General features: G+C 41.8%; 1 protein-coding gene across 1 annotated transcript in view; it reads right to left on the bottom strand.

Annotated features, from left to right (window-relative positions):
* Positions 1–5,972: 5,972 nt before the first annotated feature.
* The window catches only part of ELOVL6 (ELOVL fatty acid elongase 6), a gene marked incomplete at its 3' end in the record, with an annotated part of 74,845 nt that continues 62,678 nt past the window's right edge, over positions 5,973–18,139 (bottom strand). The window contains exons 3-4 of the mRNA XM_082281432.1: positions 8,333–8,484; positions 5,973–6,397 (exon numbers count right to left, since the gene is read on the bottom strand). Coding sequence (XP_082137558.1) covers positions 5,973–6,397; positions 8,333–8,484 — 577 coding nt within the window. The remainder of the gene's footprint in view (positions 6,398–8,332; positions 8,485–18,139) is intronic.

Below are 18,139 nucleotides of genomic sequence, written 5' to 3'. Positions count from 1 at the left end.
GTGGTGCACAAAAAGATGAACTTGGTAGAGATCTGCTGGGAAGTGGAACAGTAGTCATGCTGTAGTCTCATACCTGGTGAACCACTTCTCTTTTTCAATAGATGGACTTGGTGGCAGTAGAGAGAAAAAAATGCATGTTACAGATTAATAAGACACAGAGACAGATTTTATTTTGAACCAAAAGTTAAAATTTTATTTGGAATATCAATATACCCCAAAAAAATAAAAATAAAAACTTCCTTTTATGTAATGAAATAGCCATTTGAAAATGGTAAAATAAAGATATTTATCATACTATTCTCTTCTAGTTATTGTACACATATTAAGGTTGTTTTTCTTTTTCTGAATATAAATCTAGCTTGAGCTTTAAGGCTCCAAAAAGCCTAAAGCATGTAGTGGCCCTTTTGAGAAAGCAGATAAGTCAATCAGAGCTGCATTTTTTCAGCAGACAGGCCTGTTTGAAGCTGTCCAGGACTGGACAGAAAGGAGATTTCTCAGGAAGGTCACTGTTTCAGGGAAGTATTATTTTATACCCATTGGGAAATACACTCTAACCCCTCTTCATGCAGCATTTTATATTATTATGTCCTGGGGAGGGCCCTGGTTCCCCTTAGCTGTCAAGTTAATGTGCAGATCCAATCTTATTTGTGTTGGTACAGTTGATTTAAGAAATCAAGTCCTACCCTGTGATGTTTGCTCCACTAGAAATTAAGTCAATAACAAGACCCTGGTGCTGCCTTTACCCCTGTAAGCAAAAGCCTGTGTATGGTGCACTGACTGCAACGGAGCGTTCACGAGAGCAGGATCGGGGACTTGTCCTTTAGCTTGCTTTTAATAAAATAAATGGAATGGAAAATGTATTAAAAGAAAACAGTGCAAACCCACTGGCAATTCTGGGTTACAATTCTTCCCTTGTAGAGGGCTCACTAATGCTAGGCTGGAAAATATGACTGAAGACCCACATCAGAGCTGAGTAATGCCCCAGATGGTTCATGTCACCACTCAGCAAAAAGGGAATTTGGGACTTGCATCACCCTCTGCAACTGGGCTCCACTGGGCTGAAGCAAAGCTACCTGAAGTCACTGGACATCTCACCAACAATCTCACTTTCAGCAGGCATTGGAACAAGTCCTGAACTTATGCAGTATAGTCTGAAATTAGCTTTGATTCTTCCTTGATCAAAGCCATTTTCATTACTTAATGTCTGTGTTTATGGTTCCAATACAAAGATGTTATAATTCTGCTTCTGGTTCTGAAGTACAGGATAGGCTACAACTACTAGAGACATTACAGCAGTAATGCATTATATGTGGCACTGCTTACAAAGGCTGCTGTTTCATGCTCACAATAATTGGTCTCTTACAATCTTTGCTGCCTGAAACCACCTGAATATTGATCCCTGAGGTACCATCGTTTTCAACTAAAATGTCCCAAGGTTTTACTTTCAGGAGAAAAAAGTAAGATATACCCAGGACTTGAACAAGTTATCAGAGCATGGATGTTCCTCCAAACAAATCCACAGACCCACGTTTGCACTCAGGGAGTGACTGCCTAATTAACTTCTGCAGGAGGGACCCCTACATGGAAGCTTTATTCCACAAGCCACCCCATCTTGGGCACCTGGCACTGTGCAGCCCACCCTCCTTCCACATGGACTTTCCTCATCTTGGAAAGGAGTGAGTGTTCAGCCTGGAAATACTTTGTCCTGGGATATGGAAAAAATCTCCCTGTGTGTCTGTCCTGCAACTTGTGCTCAGTATTTTATTCCTACTACCTAGCCTGGCTCTTCTGAGTGATTCTTTTTGCACACTTTGGCCCTTACTCCTGCAAGTAAAACTCCTGTCATTTTACTGTGAGATGCTGGTGAGAGGTCTCTTTTGGAGCCAGCTGCTCCTAGTTGGGCATTATCAGTGAGTCCAGACATAAATAATTTGTGACTCTGAGTTACAGAAGGTCTGTAAGAATGAGGGGTTTCCTTCTCATCACAGGCACAGTTTATAGAGGATGCAGAATTATCCAAGCTTTTGTTCTTTCACTAACTAGTTGAAAATATTTTCCTTAAAGTGTTCACTACACAGAAGTAGTGTTGAGAAAGAGCCAAATTCTGCTGGCAGCTGCCTAAGCGTAAATCCATACTGACCTTTCTGGTTTTATTTCAGTACATTGAATTAATGCATCAAAACATAAAACACGGACTTAAACCCTGGTAGAGTGACCTCATCACCAGTGGAACTTTCCTGACTTTTAACAGTGGATCCCATAACAGCATTTCCAGCATCTCTCATGGCTGTCACAGGTCTCAAAATTTATATAAAGTTTGAGTTCCCCACGGCACGTGTGAATGCAATAGAATTACAGATTTCTTTAAATTAATTAGGGGAAAAAGGGTTCTGGTAGTGGACAGAAAAATCTGAAAATACAATTCCAAGACTCAAACCAGGGGAAATAAGTAGGACCCAATTATCTGTGTTTGTATCTTGTGGCTCAAAGGTTGGAACAGCTGGAGTACTGTTGAGGTGTCATTACATTAGGGTTGAAAAGCTCAGTGTTTAAGTATATGCAGGTGGGTTAAATGGGATGTCTAAATATGATGCATGTATGTTTTAGGGGAAAAAAAGTAAGAAAATCAGTGTCAGTTGTTTTTCGTCTTATTGTCAAATTCTTTAATGCCAGCTACCACCTTGGGCTCCAGTGGAAAACCTCAGAGGAAAAGCCCAATGGTACAGTAGGGCCATAGGACCTGTGTAAATGCGTGTGTGATGTTACAATTTCTGAAGCAAATGGCAGTGTCACAGCCAGTTCCCAGTGTGACAATAAATGCTCCCTAATTTGTCACTGTACCTTACATGTCTGATCCTGCTGCCCCGTTCCTACAAGGGCGCTTGTCTGCAGCCCAGTCACATGCCAGGATGCCCCCTGCATTTGGTGCTGAGCCCCCCCTGCACACCAGGGGTGCACCTGCACTGCCTGCTGAGGAGGTCACTCGGGCTGGTGACTGCACTGGAGCCGCTTCCCAGGCAGCAGGGAAGCTGCCTCTCGCACACCCAGCCTTGTCTGGGAGGGCAGTGGGCATGGTGAGGAGCAGGTGCTGGAACAGTGCAGAGGTACCCACGAGGGTTTCGGGAGATGGGGAAAGAGCAGGAGAATTTCTTGCTCTGCTGAAGTCAGTGTTGGCATTGCCAGCATGACCAGCCAGCACCTAGAAATGTGGGCTTTTAATCCTATGCAATTAAGGAAAACAGAGTATGAAACAGGGTAGGTGGTTGTTTGCAACCCACCCCGTTTTTGGCCTGTGGTAAACTTAGGCTGCAAGTCCTTGCCATGCTGTGATGTCACCTGTCATTGATAAAGGTTATGGGACTTTTAAGTCATGAGCCATAAGCCTCAAATTCACAGGAGATGTGCAGGGCTCCTCCCCCTCTGCTCAGATAAAGGCAGTCAGGCACACTGGCTCTGTTCAAAGCACAGCAAAGCCTCCACTGACTTCAGATAGTCCAAGATTTCTGTCCCAGCTTCAGCTCCAGACACTGCACCACTTCCACCCCTCTTGCTCTATCTGAGAGACTTAAGACACACAGGACTGAGGGTCTAAATGGCACAATGGTGGGCTTCTACTAACGCTTATCAGCTAATTACAGTTGACTTTTAATTTTGCCTTTTCCACTCTTAACCAGTCTTCTTAACCTGCTTTTTAGCCAGGGCAAAATTAAACATGAGGAAAAAGGCTTATTCAGCATTATAATTATCTACTCCCAAGCTGTATAACAAAATGGTTTACACATTTAATTGGTTTTGTCTAATATTTTCACGTATACAGTAGTCCTATTAATGAATATCATAGCTTCATTACTGCATATCACATTTTGCTATGTTTTGTACCATAAAATAATGTCAGCACATCAATAACTTAAATAACACAAATGTAAACTCATTTTCTGTTTGTTATAATTATGATTTTAGCCTGAAAAGGCGTTTTGATTTGTAAGACCATTCACATAATATGGAATGCAACTTTATTTGTTTTTCTTTTGTATATAATGAGACACCGAAAGCCCTTGTCATCTCTTAACAGGATACTAAAGCAGCTCTGTTTCATGAATGACAGCACAATTAAAGCTAAAAATCATAATTAAAAAACCCCCTCTGTACTGTACAATCTCAAATTAAAGCAAGAAAGATAATGACAATCTTTTGCATTAGCCAGGAAATGTGATTCTCTGCCACTGGGCTGTTTTTTCTTGTTGACAATTTACAGAATGTGTATATGGGTGTAGTTATAGGTGTGTGTATATTCTATGCAGAACAGCAGTCCCTATTTTGTTGATCTAGTTCTTCTAATTGTTTAGTTAAACTACCTAGCTGTTACAATTTAGAATACTACATTAACACATTTAACATCAAGTTTACATACTTGCGTCTTTGAAATACTAGGAACTTTTACACATTTTATTTGGCTTCGTAAGGACTGGAATACCACAGATAATGCAATCTACTTGTCTTTGAAAGAATATGGCTGTTCTCAACTAACTCTCTAAGGTTCAGAGTGAAATACATTTCTCCTTATATCTGTAGCTGACTTCAGAGAAGAAAGAGTGTCTTCTTAAGCGGTCAGTCTGATGTTACAGTACAGATTCTGCAGAGATATATATTTATTTAATGAAGGATTAATTCTCTCTGGACTTTAGAGTCAAGCTGTTGCAGCAAAATTACTTCATTTAGACTATTTTTTTCTACACAAATCTCAAGAAAAACCTATTCCAAGTATGTTTTGTAGTAGTATCTCCACATGACCAGAGGAGGGCACTTTGAACATCTTTGCACTGCCCAGGAGGCAGATGCAGAAGCACAGTGATACCCAATGTCGAGCATTCCTGCCACCTCTCCCAACTCAGGCAAGCATCCTTGTGTCTGCAAAAACACAGAGTCCCGATTGTACCACAGGGCTGTGTTCTGAAAACAGTGGGCAGATAAATCACTCTCTTCTCGCTAACTGCGATTTCTTCCAATTTCCCCCATTTAATTCAGTGTTGCTGCGGGCGAAATTAAGAGTAATGGATAATTCCTAAAAATCTCGTGAGGGGAGTTGTCTCCCTCTCCTTCCTGAACATCCCTCCGCTATTAGCCCCTGGTAATTTAGCAAATATTGATTGATTTAACCCTCTATGACTTATCCTGCTGCAGAAATTCCTTGCCTTTAACTGAAAAATGCACTTGGAAAATGCACTCTCTGAGATACGTATTGCAACAGTGCATCTTTTCACATTAGACTCTTGTAAAAGTACTGCTCCTTTCCGCCTTCTGAGGGAGGTCACTCTGTGTCCCAGATCTGCTCTCCTGGCAGAGAAATCAATCTCTTCTCTTTTCCATTCATAACCACAGTGTGGAGTTCAGCCAGTTTCCATGCAGGAAACATCTTTTTGGGCTTCATTTTGACTAAAGGTATGAACCTTCTATGGAAAAGATTTTAATTCTGCAATCTTGTTGTTATTATAGACAGATTTTTTTGTCACCTCTGCTTTTTTTTTTGTTTAACGCAGAGAAATTAATAGAAAGGATTTAGAAACCTTTTTTTTTTTTTTTTTAAATAAAAGTCTCTCCTGAACCTTGGGGAAACACACTGCTTATTTAATGTACTTTTTCTCTCCCCTTAACACTATTCCATTTCTCTTTTCTTCTGTTTTTTCTTTCCTTTTTTCTTTCCTTTTTTTCCTCTTCTTTCTTTTCTCCTTCTTTTCTAGAGCAGACAGGTACAAGAAGGAAGTTGTCTTTCATCAGCAGTCCTTTGAGATAGAGTTGAATTCAGTGAGTCCTCACCATGATAGGATCATAAACTTACTGGGTTAAACCACGCTAACTTTCCCTAAGCTGCCAAGTTTTAACTGCACCATACATATATGTGTTTCCTTGTGCCTTTTTTTCTTATAATTTTGTTTTTCTTGATGACCCTGAGCTATGGCTTCTCGTTTCTACCACTAGTCAACCTTTCTTTCTTTTCTGGTTTTGCCGATATAGGCCTCAAAGAAAAAATGGCAGAAGAGCACAAAGTAGCTGAGGTACATGAGAGAGGACCAGATGATGTTCTGCACGTGGGAATGGCACTGGCCCTGCTGCATCCAGGAGAAGACCAGGTAATTGATCACGCAACCGATCAACATCTGAGTGATCTGCGACAAGGTGATGAACATGGCAAACTTGCGTGAGACCCTGAAGCCAGCAGCTCGCAAGGCATAGTACGAGTACATGACGGCGTGTACTCCATAGTTCATGGTCATGAACCAGCCACCGCCAGCCACCATGTCCTTGTAGGAGTACCAAGAGTAAAGTAACACAGTAATGTGATGGTACCAGTGTAAGAAGATGAGCTTCTGCTTCCTAAGAATAATGAATATTGTATCACCTGTAATAAAAACAAAACACAAAAAAAAGAAGAGGGGAGGCAATGAGAAATATATCAAACAATTCTGTAATTAATGCAGTGCTCTCTTCCCTTTGCTATTGCTGGAGAATACACTACTTTAGAGCATGAAATCCACCTTACCTCTAGATCTGAGAGCCTGTCTAATCCAAGAGCCAGTTTGGCTCCTAAGCTCTATGCAATCTTTAGAAAACCAACGCATCTACATTTTCCTGTACGGATAACTCCATTTGGAAACTCCATAGATTTACTTGGTAGCCTTTTGCTGCAAACATTATCCACAGAAGTCTGAGGTGAGGTAGGTGGATGTACATGTATTATCTCTAACTGTGAGACTGTCCATTATATACTGTGAGACTAGAAGAGAAATACAGCTTGACAGAGAGCAGAAAACCTAGAGGAAGCAGCAGAATGTCCTCTGATTCAAATGTCTACGTGCAAACTGGACCTAGTTAAAATCACTAGAGCCTTTTGAGCTAATACACAAAAAAGCTGTTGCATAGGCATCCTACCATAATGAAAGAGATGCTCCCAAAAAGAAATTTGGGTTATGTTGAAACACACATCTCTTTTCTGCAAATCCATCTTACTATCGTAGAAAAGTAAATATTATTCCTCTTGTTTTTTTTCTTCCTTCTGCTTCTCATGATTGCAATGAGCATCTCAATTAGCTATATTGATATGTATGTATGCTACTTGTTTTCCACTGTTATACACACAGTGTTTTCAAAAGGATCCCTGGGATCTGAACCTGGGGACTTAGTTTGATGTATAAGTATCCCAGGAAATCTAAGTCATGAATATTAGTCATGGATGGAAGCAAAATTGCACTGTCTTCACAAGGTCTATAATAAACCATAATGCTACTGTTCACTTCATTAACTGCAAGATGTTGACTCATATTTTAATAAGTAATCATATGTTCAGTTTATTATTGCTGTGCAGTTCTTCCTCAGTTTTAGCAACTAAATTTCTGTGCGTTTGCAGCAATTTAAGCAGCAGGAAACCAAGGGATTCTGACACAGCAAGGCAACTGGTGTCTGTCTCATTCTAGTTTTAATGCTGATGAATTGCTGTCCTCTAATTTGCTGAATCAAATTACCTGCTGAAAGGTAAAGTCTTTATTTTTGCTGTACACCTGAACACAGTGAGAGCAGCAGTCCTTTGAGGTTTAATAAGGGCATAACCTTAAATGAAAGCTGGTGGGCTGCTCCCTTCCATTAAAACAACCCTTTCTTACAGTAATAAGCCACAGATGAGAACACATGAAGACTGACTTCCTAGTTGGCTTTCACATGTATATCATAAGTATCCTTATCAAGAAACTGCTGCAGAGATACAAATTTATAAAAATCTGGACTGGAAAAGCTAGGGACATTATGGGAAATTGGTTTCTACTTGGAGGAAGAGGACAGCCACAGCTTTCCATGTCTAGGGAGGAAGCACCTTACTGTTCATAACTGTACACTTAGATGTGTACTAAAGGATGAAAATTGCAGAATGGAGGAAGAGCCTGACTCAAAGCTTCTTACTGACACAGCTGCTATAGCCCACCCTTCACTTCTGTAGCCATGGGGCATGTGACTGCCGATTATGCCACTCCTATTTGCCTACAAGTAGCTCAGGAAGAGGTACAGACCACATTGCTTTTCCTTCTTGACTGCCCCGCTGTGTACAATCACTGCAGTTTATTCCCAGGCTGGGAAAAGTCTTATTCAACTGCACATTGATCTAACTTCAGCCAAGCTGGAATTTACCACTAGAGACTAAAACACATAGTTTGGGGTTGGTTACATTTACTCAGTTTTTCTGAGACTTAAATGAGATTTTGATGGTGATGAGACCCTTCTTGTGCTTCCTGCATGGACATTTCTTCTCTAAAAATACATATATGCATATGAGAGAAAGAGAACTCACCTAGTTCGGGTGCTTTGCTTAGCACAAATGCATATGCCCAGAATTTGCTGACAGGTCCAATGTAAAAACTCTGGTCACACACTGACTGTTTCAGGCCTTTGGTCATCAAAATGTACAGCATATAAGCACCAGTTCGAACAGCACCGAATATACTTTAAAACAAAAAGAGAAAATTAAGAAAGGTCAGTGGACATTCGAAATTTACATGCCATCACTCCCAATCATTATGAGGAAAAGGCCATAATTGTGCTGAAATAGAAAGTTTGAGACAGCTTAAAAGCTGGAGAAACTCTGCTGGCTTCTGGGAAGTTACTCTAAACTCAGACTTGTAAAATGGAATGCAGCCACATCCCCTGATGAAAGTCTGGAATGGTAACATCAGTGTTTTTTATTTCATTACTACAGGAATGATCCTTCAGTTTTCAGGAGCAGGGAAACATCTATTTCAGCTCTAAACAACATGCAGAGTTTTGATGCTGATGGCTGTGAAACGACAAGAAATGAGTCAATAAAATGCTGTATTTGCAACATAATCAGGACCCATTCCCTCTTCGGATTTCCTCAGAGTTTTCTCTCATTTCTCCCTGTATTTGTTACACCTGCAGGAGCTCTGAGCACAGCCAAACCCAGGTAGGATACACAGATTTTGATGAGGAATCTCAGAGCTGGTGTTTTGGTGCACATGCTTGACTTCATCCCTCGACAGGTCATTGCTAACAGAGGAAACAAGTAGTTAAATCAAGCTGTAAACAGCAGATTCACCTTCACCTCATCAAAGTGAGATGCAAGGTAACAGTGTTCTGTAAATGAGAAACATCAAGAGATTTGTAACGGTATTAATTAGTGCAATTACAGAGGGGATAGGCTGACATCCATCTCATGTAAGGAACAAAGGCTTCTGTCTCACCAGCAAGGATCTCTGCAGAAGGAAATGCCTCACTGCTTTATGGCAAGAACATGCCTGCCCATCGTCTACCACTGTAGCTTGGTGGCGCTTCGTAAGGTGTGATGAATACTTGGTGAAGGAAGTAGCTTTCAAAAAAAAAGGAGCAAAGACAGACACAACCTATTTTGGGATTGAGTGTATCTTACTTTATGCCTACATCATATGTCCTCATCCCTCTACCCAGCTCCATCTTATCTCCCCTCTAGCTTCTTTGTGACCTTGACCTATCCTGGTTCCCACTCTGCCTCATTGTCTTTTGTGACTATTACATGGCAGCAGGCAAAACAAGCCACCTAAAACTGGTGTACAAACACATGTGGGTAATGCAAGCTACCATTTATGCAAAATGTGCGAAAGAAGGAACAATTCCTCTGAAGTTATAGATTCTCTGTTACTTTTCCTTGTCTTGTGAAGTCAGTATTCTTTAAAAAACATGTTTTAAAACCATTAAGGCAGCTTCAAAAGCTGAGTTCTGTGGCAGTTTCTATGGTACTTGGTCAGACTAGATGGTTCTAGTAAGCCTACTGAACATAAAAACTGCTGACCTAATTTATATATAATATGCAGAGCATATTTAGATTTCCAAATCTGCAGCATTGATACACCCTGCTGCTAAGGAACAATGCAGAGTGCTCTCCCGTCCCCTGCACAGAATCTGCAGCCCAGTGAAGTGCCACAGTGCCTGCTGCTCTTTGGGCTGTCAGTGGGGGCTCTATGGCCACATCATGCCCATGGAGAAGTGCTGCATCCTGGCTCCTGCACCACTACCTTTAGATGCCTGAGGTTTCACTGCGCCATCAGGAAATTCAGACAATTGTGAGCACTTACCAAGCTACTATTATTATCTGCTATTTGCACAGTGGTATTTGCACATGGGCTCTACTACCAGATGAGTCCTCTTGTGCTATGTGCAAATAAAAAACACCCTGCTGTGGTACAGGTGTGCTGAAGAAGTTTAGCTGAGTCTGTATTTCCCATTAGCATTGCCCAAAGCAATGCACATATTCCCAGGCTTAAGCAAGAGAGCTGCTGCAGTCTCTCACGTTCATCCACCCCTGCATGCAGAGGAGACAGCGCAATGCTCTCAACATCTACACAGCCCATAGTGCATCCCCCCCCCATGTAGGGTTGTTTCCTCCCAGAAATGCCCTCTCAGCACACTTTTCTCACATCTTTCAGGCATCCGTCATTTCAGCTCAGCAGAGAGTGCCAAAACCTGCAGGAGGAGTTTTGAAATGAGGTGCAACTTATTTTGTGCCTTCTCTTTGGTGTTTAAAACATGCTCCTTTTTTTTTTCTCAGGAGCTGCATTTCTCATTCCCAAGAAGACAGATCCTGACAGAGATGTGATCTGATCACTTCCTGAAGCACTGAACTCCTCAGGCTAGCCAGGGCATGCTGCTGCCTGCTCCTATGTTTTGGGTGGTTGCAAAACTGCGTGGAGAAAGAGCAGGCAGAATACCTAATGATACACTGGTCTTCCCATTAGTAAGTATCTCAGTGCTGACATTAAAAGGGAGGGAAAAAAGGAATTTTAAATTATGAAATCGAATAGCTGTGAGCAATACATCTTTCTCTGTAAAGAAGCTGTACTGCTTTTCTAAAAAACTGTATGTTACTAAAGTTTTAAAACCAAAGAGAATTCTGTGCCATGAACACAAATGCAAATGAGAAGAACACTTGTTCGAGCAACAGGCAAACAATGATCTAAGTGTGATTGAGTATGGACAGCCAGGGATTTAATCTAGACTGGTAACAGAGCCACAGAGTCTGTGCCTGGTGGGGATTACAGTGTCCCTTTGCTGTCTTTGAGATTATATTGATGTAATTCTGCCTGTCTTTCTGTTTAGCAACTACAGCAGGGCTCTCCCTGGAGTGCACACCCACACTGATTCACACTCACACACTTTCCTACAGTTCCACAGGATGGTGGCTTCCTCTAGTTCCATGACTCTAGAAGTGACTCCAGTTACAGCTCTACATGGTGTGAGTCAGACTAATCTGTATTTTTTTATTGGTAGAAACCAAGTTACATTTTCACACAATTCACAATGGAAGGCTTTATGAAAAAGAAGGATAGCAAACTCCAAGTAACTGATTCAATTACCTAAAGAGACACCACGAGTAGGTAGCTGCTTATGAGAAGTGCTGCATGCCAAAACACTACCTTGCCAACAAGACTGAAAAAAGATCTGATGCATGCCTGCAAATGTGTCTTGGAGCCAGAAAGCTAGGACTGCTTTTTGTGCCTCTGCCACTTCATCTTGTTTGTTCTGTAAGGTAAAGTCAACCAACAAATTTCTATGTTGCAAAGACATGATGTGCAGCAGAGTGATGACATTGCTTACTCAGTAAATAACTTCTGCTTCATTCTGTCCTCACCCTGCTTTCTGCTGTAGCTTTTGTGAGGTATTGAAATGAACTGCTTACCAAAGCAGTCTGTCTGGTGGGAATCATCTGCAGGGATTTTCAAAATAAGGTAGCAGTGAATTACTGTACAAGTACAGTCTTTTACAACTAGAGAGACTGATCAGAAATAATCTGCACCATCTAATGCAGCTTTCTCATCTATTCGGGCTCAAAATGTCCTACATTCTCCTCCCTTCAGGCAGTGACTTCTCTGGTAGGTTAACAAAAGCCCAACTGATATTTTACTGTCCATAGTATGATCAAAATATATCCATGAGTAAAATACAAACTAATATTTTTCCCTCTCAAACTTGTTTTCAAACAGGCATTGGTGGGTTGACTCTGGCTGCATGCCAGGTACCCACTAAAGGTGCTCTATCAGACTCCTCCACAACTGGACAGGGGAGAGAAAATACATGAAAATGTTACTGGGTTGGGATAAAGGCACAGAGGGATCACTCCCCAGTTACCATCATGGGCAAAACAGAGTCAACTTGGGGAAATGACTTTATTACCAATCAAATTAGGGTAGCATAAAGAGAAATAAAAGTGAAATCTTAAAAACACCTCCCATGTTCCCTTCTTCCTGGGCTTAACTTTACTCCTGAATTCTCTACCTTCTCTTCTCCAGTGATGAGGGGAGGAGGGGGATGAGGAATGGTCCTCCTGCTACCAAAACCTGGCCACAGAAATCCAGTATTCAGAGGGCCTCAAAACACATCCCATGCATGGGTTAGGTGCAGAATTAAGAAGGAGGCAAACTGAGGACTGGAGAGCTGGGTGATGGAAAGACAGTGCAGGTGTTATTGTCTGAAGCCTATTGCTACTTTCTGCTGTCTCCATCCCACTTGCCAGAAGGGAATGAAGTATTTGTTTCTCAAAAGCCCAAGTGAGCAGCAGGTACCTCAAGCCTTCAGTACCAACCCCAGCTGGCGTTGTAGCAGGCTTAGCTCCTCCTTGCAGTGGAGGTCACTGCCCATTTTTGCTAGGGCTGCTTTCTAGGGACACCCATCCCTGCACTTGCCTCCTGACACCTATGGACACCCCAGTCCAGGATCAACACTGCAAAATTGAGCAGGGAATGTGACTTCCAAATAAGAACAAATTTAAAAGTTCAGCACAGAATATAGCAACATGCCCTAAAGGACAGAGTGGAAAACCTCTACTCCGGTTTAAATCTTTAAAAAAAATTAACCAAATCATGCAATCTGTATAAGCAGAACATGATAAAGATGGCATTGAAGGGGACAGGAGTCTTGACTATGGCTAGGGATGAATGAAAAATATGTTAGCTACAAGCTGGAGGTCGGTAGTGGAGTATCTTTTTGAAAGCATACCATCCTCTGTACCCAGTACCCAGCACCCAGCAGAGAGCAGCAGGGAGCCCTCAGACAAGAACCAGCTGTGCTGCACAAAATTATGGGCTGGTAGGGACTTCAAGCAGAACCCTCCTTTCCCAGGCCTCACAGGCTGTTCAACAGCCCAAACCACTGGGAGCCAGCTGGTTCAACCAGTCTCTGAGGTGTTGGACTACACTGTGCTATGGGTGTGCTGGGCAAGTCCAGCAGCGAGCCAGCTGGCCACCCAGACAGAGCTCCCACAGGTCCAGCTCCAGCTCCCAGTCCAGAAAAGGGAAAAAATTTTATTCTGCCCTGACCTGCTTACATGGTTACTCACAGGAGTCCTGGCAGGTGAGTCTGTGCCCTGGGAGCACAAGGCTATGGCAAAAAGCACAACATCCTCCTTTGTGAAACCCACATCGAGCAGACAGTGGTCCTGGGAAAGCAGCTGAGATGACCACACTGACTGAAGCCTGCTTGTACCATAACAGCAAGAAAAGAGGGGAAGCAGGTTCTTTAGTTGATTGTTGACTCCCTTTTTTTTTTCATTTTAGCATGTGAAATATTTACAGAGGGAGCACTCTGAATTCAAAGGACATGTCTAAAGGGCAGCAGGTGAAGAATGTGGAGCTCCCTACACCTTCCTTCATGACAAATCAATCCATGTTCACCTTCCCGTTCTGGTCAGCAGCAGTACTTTGGCGTTCATTCCAACCTTCCCTTCTGCTGCTGAAGAGTTCTCTCTTAACACAATAAAATGGCCTTTCTGTGTCTTTCTGATTTAAATCCCAGCGTCCTCAGGAAAGAGGAAGGAGTTGTGCTGCTAATGCTGAGGCACAGGAGCGTGGCAAGTACAGTGACCCCTCTGTCTGTCATGTCCGAGCAGCAGGGCAGTCCTGAGAGCACACCCAGAGACAGCAGTTTCTGTTAAAAGGGGCAGCAGAGTATTTCTGTGCTTAGCCAAGCAACAGAACACATGCAAACTATGAAGTGATACTAGGAAATTGCAGGGAGGAAGCATATATAAGAAACAACTCTCAGAACTAATTTTCTTGAAAAGAAATGCAGCTTCATCAAACATACTGAACTCCCCACCAGCACAGTTGTCAAAACAGCAAAGAAACTCAGAAACTCCTGGTATTACCAAGCACCATGTACCAAAGTAGGTGTATGTCCATGTCCAAGAACATCTCACATCATTCAGTCATTCCCTTGCTGTGCTTTTTAACTCATTCCTAAAAATAAGTTTGTAACAAAGCCATTTTTCAACATGAGTGGTAGGTAGGTTTACTAGTTCTCTGGAAATATTTACAGTTTTTCTTCTCCACCTGGTAATGGTGAACTTCTTTCCAATCACTCTTATCTTCTGCAGTCTTGTGAAACCTGGTCCCAGAGTACCAGCCCATCAATGATGTGCACCACAAAGGTAACACAGCAGAGACAGGGCTAGGTGACAAATTTCTTAAGAAACTGATAGATCTTGCTGCTGGAAATTAAGCTGTTTGTAAATTTCCATCTGTCTCCCATAAAACCCTGCTTAGGCCACGTGAGAAAGAATGGTAGTTTTGGCTGACTCAACAGACACCAAGGCACCTCCAGAGGATGCAGGCACTGAAGGGGGCATCTGCCAACCAGCAGAGGGAAGGGCTTTTTCCAAGTTTGCATTATTTTTTCCTAGGTGACTTCAGATAAAGTTGGTAGACCAGCATTGGGAAATGGCCTGTTCCAGGGAGGAAGAACATGAGGATAGGTCCTACCTAGCAAACAGAAGTTCTGGGAACATGCATTTGTATGGTGACCACACACTAAATGTATGTTTACAGCTCTATTACAGGAAGATAAACTATTATCTGTGTGGACAGGTGAGGTAGTCAGATCACAGTGTGCTTGCTGCATTGCTGTTGCTACTGTGACAATACTGACAATCAGCCCAGTGGGAAAGATGGAAGATTTAATGAACCATTGGCCTGCTCCTAATCTAAAATCTGTCTTTAAATTTTGTGGTGACTTCAGGTCCCCTAGGATCAGAGTACTCTGGGAAACTGCTAACCTTAATGGCAAAAAGAGAAGACAGTCAAACAAAATTTTAGTAGTTAAATCAGAATGCTTGCGGGAGTCTGCCTTCATCATCTGGGAAAAAAAAAAAAAAAAGAAACTGCATTTTTTTCAGTTCTCCCAGGATGTGGCTACAGAAAGGGTAGTTTCTTTATAAAGTTAAGCAAAACCAAAAGGGAATGTCCAGGCTAAAGGGTTTATCTGGGTAATGACAAATGAGGAAAGGATACACTGTGGTCTGGTTTGTGCTGACCAGAATTATGGACCAACAGCCTACTGACTTTTACTGGTGCCTGGGTGATTATTCAAAGACTATTGTTCCAAAGCTTTTGTGGGTGGACGTGCCAGACTGTTTTGAGGCTGGGAAATGAATTAAGACTATGAGAGTAGCCTCCTTAAGAGCCTGTCCGACAGAGATGGCGTTCTGTCCTCCACAGAGAGGGGACTGGTGAAAAACCAGGCCACACACCAACCTTCCAGTGCACTGCAGCAAAGGGCAAGTGAGAAATACGTTTCCTGGCTAATTAAGTTTCCTTAAACTTTTGTGTCCATGGGTTACAGGGTACCACAGAGAGAGAATGTAGGTTCTGTGGGCCCCACTTTCTGGGGGGCTGACGTGTGCAGGACCTAGCAAAGGAGCAGCACAACCCACTAGAATTTGCAATTGTTTCAATCTGCTTTCTGATAGCCAAGCTGCTCTTGGTGTTTGTGGATTGGTTAGATTTCATTGTAGCTGTTCCTCCACTTCTTTTTTTCTAAATGAATCACCTCTTAAATCTTGCTGTGATTTTTTCCCACTGATGGACATATTCATCCACAGCTGGCCAGCTCTGCAGGGGGGAGGGAGGAGCAGCACCAACTTCACTGGGCAATGTGTAGTATGTGATGGTGCAGTATTAAAAAGTTGGATTTTCCAGATGAAACAAATCTTCTAAAAGAGAGAAGGACTCAATCATGACTATGAAAATCTTAATATACGGTGTCACTTAAAGGTTGTCAGACTACCTAAATGTTATCTCAGATGTGACTCCTGTCTTAGTTTGTCTCTTTTATTGTATTCAATAAAATTTAAGTTACATAAGTTCCATGAATTACCAAAAAATCCTGGATCTTCTTGTATTTAAACTGGTGTAGAAACTATTTTCTAAGTTTCCTTAGACTTATCTTTGATTGAAAAATCATGATATTTGTACTGTACGGTGAGAAGCCAATCATTAAGTACAAATGAAATGTGACCAATGACTGAAAGCTATCATTTGGCTGTTGCTCCATGTAGTGACTGACATGGAATTAATGGCTCTTATTTTGACTTCACAGAGTTAATGAGATCTGTTGGTAAGTCACTGCAATATAACGAGTCCTCTAAACTTTTCCACAGAAAAGCAACCTGGAAAAGGATCTGGCACCCCATGTCCTAAATGGTCAGTGTGATGCAAGGGGCAACCTATATGAAATATTAATTTGTATTAGTAACTGACTAGAAGAACTAGCTTTATAAGTCTGCACCTAGTTATTGAAAATATTTTGCTAGGTTTGTGGAAGAGGTTTAACTTTCCTAATTAAATTAATCAGTCTCTTGGTCAGTGAAGAATACATAGTGAATGGTACTCACCTAAATGATAAAAAAAATTTGAAAAAGTATGGTACTGACTATGGATTTGGTCACTCTTAACTCTAAATGTAATATCCTTTTTTTAATAAGCATTTAAAAGTTTTATAAGCATTTAAAAGACAGGACTTCTTAACAGTGAGCTACCTTGAAATCCTGGAGAGACACTTGTTCAAATTATAGCTGATGAACTCAGCCCAACTGTTTCTTTTGTAAGAAACGGCAAAGAAAATTAATGTAATTAGGTTATTGTTTCATCATCTTTCAACATTTCCAAAGTGCTTTCAAGCAATGCCAAGGTTAGTGATGGAGAGGGAGACCTGTTCCTGCAGAAAGACTGTTGTTGTAAGACACCTGTAAAGCACTTCTCTGCTTTACCTCCAAGAACTGATCCAGGTACCTCCCCAGAAGTTTCTGTCTCCTCACTGAATCCACTTCAGATGAAAAGGACATCTCCATTCTCTCCACAGAGCAAACCTTCCTCTGCCATACCAAAATCTTGGTCTCCTCTGCTTTCCAACAGTGAAGACCTACCACTTCCAGACTGGGCTATCCCTGAGATACCAACCTAAATAAAATTCAGGCCAGCAACTGCTTTAGGTCAGACATTCCTGTGTGAACAAGAACTGCTAAGTGCAAAGCTGTTCATAAGCTGGGGTCTATCCAGGTAACTTCCTTTAGACTTCTGTCTGTGTTGGCATCTCCAAGGCCCTTAACATTGTATTTGTGAATTCCTTACAGAACTTTATGTCCTTTACTCGTGTGATAGCCTTGTAAGGTGGTTAAGTATTAAACCCATTTCAGAGACAGACAGGTGAGGCAAACTGAAATTTGTCCTGTCGAAAATCTGCATCTGACTTGGGATAAGAAATGATGTGCAACTTCGTGAGTCCAAGGTTGTGGGTTCAGTCTCCATATGGGCTATTTCCTTAAAAGTCGGACTTGATGATCCTTGTGGGTCCCTTCCAACTCAGGAATGTGAATCTGTGAATCTGTGAGTTGTGGTTCAGTGCCCTACCCAGGAGGTCTGTTTGATGAAAGCAGAAAGAGGCCTGACCTCACTCTGTATCAGTGAAAACAGTATAGTTGAAGTAACAGTAAACACACTTCAGTAGGACAAATTTTCTTCACGGTCCTTTGACCTACTACAGATTTTCTTTCCACTTTTTAAAGTTGCTCTCTAAACCTTCAAGTCCCAAGTCCTTCATCTTAATTACCTCAGGTACACCTATATTTTTCAAGATAAATAGTTTCTAGACATAAAAGCTATTGGTACACCTCTTAACAACACTTCATTGCTTGTATATTTGGTACTTGGCGGCACACTTTCAAGATCTAAAAATACAGAGTGAGGTGCACAGACACACAGTGCAAGTTTACAAAGCTGTGCTCTTCTAGAAACACCAACAGCTGAAAACCTTCTGACCTAGCCTGAACATCGGCTGTGCC

This window comes from Coloeus monedula, assembly GCF_965178545.1.
Source record: "Coloeus monedula genome assembly, chromosome: 5".
Lineage (NCBI taxonomy): Eukaryota > Metazoa > Chordata > Aves > Passeriformes > Corvidae > Coloeus > Coloeus monedula.
This window is presented reverse-complemented; position numbering and strand designations above follow the sequence as displayed.